Source organism: Solea solea, chromosome 14 (assembly GCF_958295425.1).
Source record: "Solea solea chromosome 14, fSolSol10.1, whole genome shotgun sequence".
Lineage (NCBI taxonomy): Eukaryota > Metazoa > Chordata > Actinopteri > Pleuronectiformes > Soleidae > Solea > Solea solea.
In genome coordinates this window covers 26976825-26986433 of record NC_081147.1, presented here as the reverse complement: position 1 = coordinate 26986433, position 9609 = coordinate 26976825, and the positions used below count along the sequence as shown (strand labels likewise).

At 44.4% G+C, this 9609-nt stretch overlaps 1 protein-coding gene across 1 annotated transcript; it reads right to left on the bottom strand.

Annotated features, from left to right (window-relative positions):
* Positions 1–4843: 4843 nt before the first annotated feature.
* On the bottom strand, positions 4844–8514 carry slitrk2 (SLIT and NTRK-like family, member 2). The gene has a single exon (XM_058650502.1). It carries the CDS (start codon positions 8331–8333, stop codon positions 5643–5645), a length of 2691 nt encoding a protein of 896 aa, XP_058506485.1. The 5' UTR covers positions 8334–8514; the 3' UTR covers positions 4844–5642.
* Positions 8515–9609: the final 1095 nt, after the last annotated feature.

Sequence of the window (9609 nt, the reverse complement as noted above, 5' to 3'; positions counted from 1 at the left end):
TCTCACCCATGTCTACAGCGTCTGAGCTCGCTGTGTCAGGCTGTGCAGTTGAAATCATCCCAGTTATCATACACGTTATTAAATACTAACTGTTAGACTGTTAGTGCTGTTAGACTGAACCATGTTTTACACACATGCACAAACAGAAGCCTCTTACAACATGATCTTGACTTCCAGCTTGAGTTAGGGTTAACCCAGTTAAAGCCTAACACTGTTGGAATCGTTAGCCCCAAACTGAACATGAGGATTACTGGCCCTGTGTTAACCCCACACACACACACAAGGACCTTGAAGTGAATAGAAACCTTCTCTGGTTTTACTCATGTGTCATCTTTGGTCAGATTCACATGTCATCTTTGGTCAGATTCACATGTCATCACACTGACATGGAAACAGCCACAGGGCTCAAACATGCTGCTCCATCACCTCCTGCCGTCTGCACGTTACATAGATGCTTCATAAACTGAGTCACCTCCCACTTCCTCAACTCTGTGTCGCTGCTTCATTATGTGCACCAACATCCAGCAGAGCAATCACTTCATGCTCTGACTAACCAGGACTTAGACCCCCGACCCTGACCGGACTCTCAAAGCCAGATTATTTCATCTCTTACTGAAACATGTGAACACCGTCTTCAATTCAATTGAATCCATTTATTATCATCTTTGTACTTTTCCATAAAGCGACAGATGAATAATTCCTGCATATATGTTACGCAGTTGCTATGCAACACAACAGTTGGACGAGTATATGAAGTCATTTTATAAAATGTAAACTTATTATTGGTAATCGTTAGAAATCCAGTTTATTTCCTTTTTAAATGATGCCACATTTGTGGGTTGAGCAGCAGAGTTGAGTTTGTTGGTTTTGTTCATGACAAACAGCTCGTTCTTGACTCTTTGGTGTTTATTGGATGTTTGAAGTCTGAAGAAACGAGATATAATCGCAGTTTAATAATGGATTCACTTAACAAACAGGGGCGTCAGTAGCATGTGGCTCCTCCTCCTCATGCTGCTCAACATGTGACAACATTTAAAACCAACCAAGAAACATCGTTCCAGCAGATTAAAAACCATGCAAACACACACGTCCTTACTTTTGGTGATAAATATAGGGAGCGTGTATCTGCACTGTGTACGACACACAGAGGCTCACTCTCACTCACAAAGACACAAAGAAAATCCCATTTTAGACAAACATAAGAACAGGATGTGTTGTTTCACTGCTGCGTCCAACAGACGTTCAAATATAAATAACACAAGGACGTCGTAGAGCTGCAGCTCCTGAGTCTGCATCTGTTTAATCTGTTATCTTTATGACAGAACCTGAGTTATCATGATTTATCACCTATAAATGACCTATGGGGGTGGAGCTTTACCTTAAAGGTTGCCTTATTTAATTCCTGCCATTATTCCATAAAAAAAACTGTTTTACTTTGTAAATGTACGTCACAAACATTGTAATGAGGAGATAAAATAACACTAATTATTTCAAATGTGAACTCCAGATACATTGTTAATATAAAGAAATTTCAAAATATTGAGCTTCTTCTTCTCCTCACATGACAAATGAAAGTAAAACACAGTGAAGAAGGGTCACGTGATAATCACAGCTCAGATAATGGGACGATACATGAAAATGAGTTGATGCACACACACACACACACACACACACACACACGCGTGCGCGCACAGCGGTGAGTATCAGAGAATGGGCTGCAATAGTCTGTGGTTAAACGATTAAAATCACAAGTGTGAAGAGTTGGCATCCGTCAGCACACGCACACGCACACGCACACGCACACGCACACGCACACACGCACGCACACACACGCACGCACACACACACAGATGGCTGACTATATATCAGCTCAGAGCTGCAGCATGTATATGATTCAAAGTCATCTCCAAATCACTTATCCACACATGGAGACAAACACTATATGAATACCAACACACTCCTCCATCAAATCGCTCAGAAAGATGGAGAAGTGGAGAGGAGCCTGTGAAGGAAGGAGGAAGAGAGGAAGAAAGGAAGTGGAGGAGAGGAAGGTGAAGTATTAGTCACAATAACAGTTTATAGAGAGAAGAGAAAAGCTCTGCAGTGAATTCACACATGCAGTTTATAAATATATGGATTCAATCAGTCTGTAAGTCACGCACACGCACACACACACACACACACATACATGCAAGTGTCCCAGAACTGCAAGATAAGAGAGGAGAGTGTTCTGGAGAGAAAGCTTCCTCATTGGTGTGCAAGGCTGCACATGTTCCAACCCTCCCTCTGTGTGTGTGTGTGTGTCTGTCTCTGTGTGTGTGTGTGTGTGTGTGTGTGTGTGTGTGTGTGTGTGTGTGTGTGTGTGTGTGTGTGTGTGTGTGTGTGTACATCTCTTTCCTTCACTGCCACTAAAAAGACACAGAGGGCCTATTGTGCCCAAGGAAGGAAAATCACTCCATTTTCAGAGAAAGGAGAGGAATGAACAGCTCTCTCTCTCTCCCTCTCTCTCTCCCTTCTGCCATTCATCTCTCCTGACCTCTCTCTCTCCTTCTCCCTTTTCCCCTTTTCACACGCTTTCTTTCTTCCTCCTCTCTCATTCCCACACACACACACACACACACACACACAGCAGCTTGTTAAAAAGCGAGGCCACATGACAGCAGCTCTGCTTACTGCAGCATCTCATCCCTGCTCTCCACGCGTGCCTTTGCACCAAAAACAAAAAAAAACACCACAAATCAAAGCACCTTCATTCTCAGCATCAAAAAGACGTTCCAGCTTGAAGTGAACGCATAAAAGTGGACAAAGGAAGCGACAGGAAGATAAAAAAACACCAGGATTTCCCCCAAACCTCGGCTCTCAGACTGAAACTGCCGCTGCAACCTGGTCCAACTACTTTATTGAAACCATCAATCATGGAATCATGGATCAGTGACACAAGTGGCCCATTTCTGATGAGACGTCTGTGCCTCTGCTGACTGATGAGAATAAACCCACATTTATCAGAGTAAATCATGCTCATTAAAACGTGAAAATATGGAGAAAATAGATCAATTATTATTATTATTATTGTTGTTGTTATTATTATTATTATCATGTTATAATAAAATAATAATTAATGATGATGATAATTATAACAGGGTTTCTAAAAGCTCACAGCAGTGCACACATGTTGAATTGTCTCCTCACACATGTTGATTTACAGCATTCACACGATAACTTGACTGATGTGTCATCTTCTAACAGCAGTTTAAAGTGGAGTTATTTTAGAATGTTTTTTTATTCCTGAATAATCATTTCTGTGAGTGAATGTGCTGGAAATCCCTCCGTGTGAGCTGTGGACTTCATTTGCATCACAAATACAGTCAACAAACATTTTCCAGCACTGTAAATTCATCTCTCCTACAGAGGAACGCTTTCAGAAGTAGCAACGCTCTAAAGACGACTGCAAGTGTGTTTGAACCTTCTGAGAAAAGCTTGTAAATGAACCTTGTTTTTGTAAAAATCATTCATTCCTTCCATGTAATTACAGAGCGAGTATAAAGAGAAGGACGGCGACTGAAAGCAGCAGAGACTGCAGGGACCGACCCAGAGGCCTCACTTTCATGAGGGCGAGAACTCACTCATCAGCTGTGGAGCTCAACTCTGCTGCCAGCAAGAAATCAGCACCTTGGACAGCAACGCATTAGCCAGCAGAGATCCAGCAGTACAATAAGACTACACTGTAAAATATGACACTGTACATTCACAGCATGTTTTTAGAGTAAAACACTGTAAATGAACACAGCTGAATCCAATGAACTCATCAGGAAAATATTTACTGGTTCTCAATCAAGTCACATTCAACACAAACTGAGTTCTTCTTGCAACCAATAGAATCCTAGTTCTGAGATTTAGTACATCCATTTTTATAGTTTATATTTTACTGTAACCTAGTAGTGTTTTCTTTTATAATTTAACTGCAGAAATGACACTAATGGCCACATCAATATGATCCTTCATCACAAGAGAAACAAAGTTATCACAGGTAAACTATTGTGAAATGTACATTTAAACCATGTTAAATCATGGAAAACATTGAAGAGCGAGTGACTGGGCGGCCGTTCACAGAGCACAAAGAGCTAATGTCAGTTCACCCACATCCACACACAGGAAGGGAGACGATCATTCAGCCATTTATGCACAAACACTCACTGGAACAGCAGACTGTGCTCTATTTCATGTGAAATGATCTTTTAATAAGCAGCATCGCTCATTTTCTTCACTGCAGATCACATTTTCTCTCCACATTCCTCAGCCAGTAAAGCAGTGCAGTCCATTCCTTAACTAACAGCATTTATCAGTCTGCTCAAATCCCAGCACTGCTCCATGTTTTCAGAGAGAATATACGACTCTACACTAACTTCCATCACACTAGTGTTTTAATTACTTCTCTGACACTCTGTCTTTTTCTACTGGGAAAATATGAGGCAACATTCTTCAAACACAGCAACTCTCCTGAGGCCAAACAGCACATAAAACTACAACCTTCACTTCAGTGATATTTTCCACATACTTGTCCCAGCTGAGAGAATTATCGAGCGTCTGCATCAAATGTTGGTGTTGTGTTCACATCAGCAGGAAGACTGGGGAGGAGAGGAGGGGCAACAGCAGCTGGAACAATAATAATAATAAGAAGAAGAAATAAGAGAGAAAAGCTTCTCATCAATCATTCTTGGGCCTGTCGCTTCACAGTGGAGAGAGAGAAGTGTGTGTTTTTCATTTTTACTCTGGCTCACACACACACACACACACACACACATAATCATGCACAGTCTTAACAAAATTTACCTCAAGCTCGAGATCTTGACAAAGTGCTTCAGTGAAAATTTAATGGCGCCATTTTGCCGCACTGTATTCTCCACTCTATACAAACATACGTCTTCATACTGAAAAGCAAAACAACAGGATTCTCCCTGGCAACAGCTCGTTCATCATTTCACACACTTTATCTTTTTGTTCAGTTTTACATCTTACATAAAGATTTGAGTCTTAAAATACAGCACTTTAAGAGAAGAAAAGCAACATTTCCATTTTGCAGGGGCATCGTTGGTAAATCAGTGCAAAGGCACTTTCTGGAGAAAGTATAATACGATTTTGCCGCTTGTTGAAATGAAAAATATTTTCTTTTATGGTGTCACACTCATAGTTTATGTCTGTGCGCTAAATATGTACAGGAATGTGGATCTGTAGCATTTCCTCTACAAACAACAGTGATTTCATCCTTTTTTCTGTTTGTCTTTGTTCACGGGGAAAATCAAATACAGTTTATTGAAAAGCACAAAGCTGTGATCGTACACAGTCCTGCCCATTATATACCTGCTGTCGTTAAAGTCTTTTATGGAATTAAAATCTTTCAGAAAGAAGAAATAATTTATACTTTTCAGGAGGAAAAAATAGAACTGCATAATAATATATTTCTTATACTCCTTTTATACATTTTAGAAAATTAAAATCAAAAGAAGAATCAGAGGGCAGAAAAAAAGAGTTCACCTCCAGTCAATCATGTAGGATTGAACACAGATAAGATAGATATATAGAGAGGGCTATTATTAGAGTAACTGCGTCATTATTATGAAGGGGGGGGTGGGGGTGTTGCTATCTTACAGTTGGCTCATCGCAGTCTGTTTCTCCAGAACCTCCAAGTAGTCTGGTTCTGTTTTTAGCTTCCCGGGGAGCAGCAGTGGATGCTCAGTGTTTCTGGGCGTGTGTTCAGACGTGTAGTACTTCCTGGGCGTTCCGTACAGCACACTTTTGTTCAGCTGCTCCTGGTTGGCGACAAACCTCCGGGCTGCAGCAACCTCATACGGGGGAACGATACACGGTCTCTTGGGTAAAGTGCAAAAGTTGTAATTGAAAGGAGGGATGCCTGCAGCTGTGGGAAGATCCTTGTTGGGCCGCTCCCCAATGTTCTGATAAAGCACCTCAGGAGGCTCAGGGGAGGTCAAACCACATGGTGCTGGTGATTTATCCATAAAATCCACTGCACTTATGGTGTAAGCTCCTGGGCTGCGAGTGACAACATCCTCTTTCTTTGCATCCAAGGGCCCAAAGCTAAGCTCCTTCAGGTTTCGGTAGTAAGCCACCTGTTCACCGTCCTTTTGCATGTAAATAGGGTTTTGGCACATGGAGCCCACAGGCGGGGGGATGTAGTTGTACATGTGGCTTTCAGAGCTTTTGTCTTGAGTGGGTTCTGGAGTGTACGACCCATACTGCACTTGAAAAGAGTTGAGATCTAAGTTGTTGGCGCCTGGGGGCACGTGTTCCACACCTTTGCGTCGCTTGAGAACAAACACAAAGAGGCCTGCTCCGAAGCACACGGACAGGATGAAGACAACAAGAAGCCCGAGAATGAGGACTGAGAGTGGGACCTCAGGGTGTAAGTCTGGGGTGTGTAGTCTGGATTCAGTGGGGATTACAGAGCTAAAGGAAGACGAGGGAGAAGAAGACGAGGGAGAAGAAGAGGGGGTGGTGGCTTCAGTGCTGGGGCTCATTAAAGTGGGTTTTTTTGTTGGGGGTGCATGTTGGGGTGGGGGCACCTCACTGGGCTCAGGGCAGATGGCCTCATTGCGGAGCGAGCGCAGCAGACGCCCCGCGTGTTTGGAGGGTGAGTCGCAGGTGATTTCATTCACCACCACACTGGTGCTGGACAGCTCCATCCAGTTCTTCAGCGCCACGATGTCGCAGGTGCAGTCCCAGGGGTTTTCCTGCAGGTCGATCTGGATGAAGGCTGAGAGCTGGTCTAACACACCTTTGACTGGAAGGTAAGAGAAATGATTATTCCGCAGGTTGAGTCTCGTCAGCATGGTTCCCCCAAAAACATTGTCGGGGAGCGAGCGTAGCAGGTTGTTGTTGAGAAACAGCAGCTGCAGGTTGTGCAGGGAGTTGAATGTTTGTGGTAGAATGTCTTTGATGATGTTGTATTCCAAGTACAGATACTGGAGCGACTGCAGGCCAGCGAACAGTGACTGAGAAAGTGTATCAATATAATTCCCATTGAGATAGAGGCGTCTGAGGTTTGTTAGGTTCTCAAACACGCCCTCCTGAATCACTGCGATTCTGTTGTTTCCTAAATGCAGCAGCTCCAGTGAGCTGTACTCTGTCAGGTCTGTTCTGTAAATGATCTGCAGGTAGTTTCCAGTCAGGTGCAGTTTCTTTGGGTAGGAGGGTTTGGGGTTGAGCTCACTGATGTTGTGCAGCTTCCTCTCCTGGCAGTTGATGTTCAGTCCACTGTCGGGGTTTTGTGACGTGCACACACACACGCTGGGACACAGCATGGGCACAGGAGAGCGTGTCTGATAAACCATGATGGGTCCAAAAACGTGTTTGTCCTTTGAGATGCGAGGGGTGGGCTTGTTGCGTATTCTGGGAGGGCGGGAAGCTTTTGGGGCACGGGTGGGGGTGACCATGCCAGGGTGGTAGGTTGGGGAAAGGGCTCCTTGAAAGTGAGAGTCAGGGGGGGGGTGGGCACGCTCACCAGCATTCCTGCGCGGACACAGGTCCTGCTTTATGAGCTGCGTGATGTCTTTACCGTGCAGCCTGAAGGGCGTCTCACACACAATGTCCCCAACAAAGACTGAGATAGTGTCCAACCATGACTTCAGAGGAATCAGATCACAGGTGCAGTTCCACGGGTTCTCCTCCAGCTGGATTTCCATAATGCCACCGATGTGTTCCAGGACGCCGGCAAACGGGAGCATCTTCAGTCGATTCCCACGTAAATCCAAGTGTGTGAGCAGCACAAAGCGGAAAATGTTAGGTGGCAAAGACAACAAAAGATTATCGTTCAGGATCAGCACTTTGAGTTTATTCACCTTACTGAAAGCACCTGGCTCTATGGTGCTGATGTAATTATAGTCTGCCTGTAAATACTCCAGACTCTCCAGTCCTGCAAACGTGTCCTCTTTAATCACCTCCAGGTTGTTGTTGTTCAAATGGAGGCGCTTCAGGAAGCGAAGCCCGTTGAAAGCCGCAGTTCGGATCTCCTGCAGACCATTGTTTCCCAGGTGCAGTGAGCTGACGTTGCCATAAGTGACGAACTCATTGGCGCTGAGCCGTGACAGGAAGTTTCCATTTAGAAAGAGCTGAGAGATTTTATTGGGGGGAGCCTGGAACTGAGTGACGGTGGTAAATCCCTTATTCTCGCAGTTGATGTTGAGGATGTTCTCGCGCTCCTCGCAGGCGCAGCGGATCTTGCAGATGTCTTTAGACGCTGAAGTTTTGCGGCTCTCCGTTTCCGACGGCGAGAGGCTGGTGACCGTGAGGACGCTCAGCACGAGGACGCTGCTCAGCATGTTTGCAGCCACAAATCTAATAGATCCAGCATCGAAGTTCCAGCGCGAGTCCTGGGTGGGAAGAAAAAACAGGAGCGGAGCGACGGTCACACACAAAGGCAAGCGCACACGCAGCCCCGCGGAGATGTGGCGTTAAAATGCAACAGTGACGCACAAGAGTTGCGCAAATCTTTTCATTGACCTTCACTTAAAAATCCCCAAAAATCTAAAAACGTCCATGAAGAAGAGAGATTAAAAAAAATCTATATTTGTGATGGAAAAACAGAAATGAGCACCGGTGATCACCGGGATCCGGTCTGGTGTCGGTCCATCGTCAGAGGGAAAATCTGCTCACTGCAACAGAGAGCGCTGATTTATTCACGCGCTTCATGCAGATCACAAACATTCACACACACACACACACACACACGCTGCCTCCCTCCACACACACACACACCGAGAAGCTGCTTCATATTTTTAGTCCAAGCAGAAAAAACTCCTTGTTCGTAAAGATCCAGATATAATGCGCAAAGATGCACCATGACGCACGGACACTTGCGTGCTCTGTTCTCCTGCAGCCGCAGCAAGAGACACACAAGTGAACAGGATCTGTGAAAACAGGAGAAACAGGAGAAACAGGAGAAACAAGCAGAGGTGAGATTTATCGTCCTGAAGCTGAAGCTGAAGCACAAGTCAGCACAAAAACGGAGCTGTTTCTGCTCCTGTTCTCCTCCGCTCTGCTCACAGAGAGCAGCACTGAGTCCAGCCCTCCCTGTCTCTCTCTCTCTGTGTGTGTGTGTGTGTGTGTTGAGGGAATTGGATCGTGTGTCGGTGACGTAACGGCCCCTTAGCTCCTCTCTCTGACACACACACACACACACACACACACACATTGATTAAAATTAATCATAAAGAAAAAACAATATCTAACTCAAAGTCAATATTTCAAAACACCAGACCCGGTCCAGACCCGACCAGACCCGGTCCAGACGCTGCTCTGGTGAGTCACTGATACATGTGTCAAATGAACTCATTTATTATTACGATCAATGATCAGTTTGGTTTGAAATAAAAATAAAAATAATATATAATATTTCTTATGTGAAAATATTAGTATTACTTGTTAAACCTGCTCACAGACAGAAACACAGCAGTAAAAGAACTGTGATGAATCTGCACCTGCAGAGCTGATGCTTTTGTGTTGCTACAGTGACGAACCTTCTCTGACTCTCAGTCTTTTTATTTATCTATTTTTACCCTGGACTCCACTAGGAGGCAGAAAAGGCCTCTTATCTCT

Bases quoted from the DNA above. Each gene is read 5' to 3' on its own strand.
- slitrk2 (XM_058650502.1), bottom strand. From the start codon at position 8,333: ATGCTGAGCAGCGTCCTCGTGCTGAGCGTCCTCACGGTCACCAGCCTC.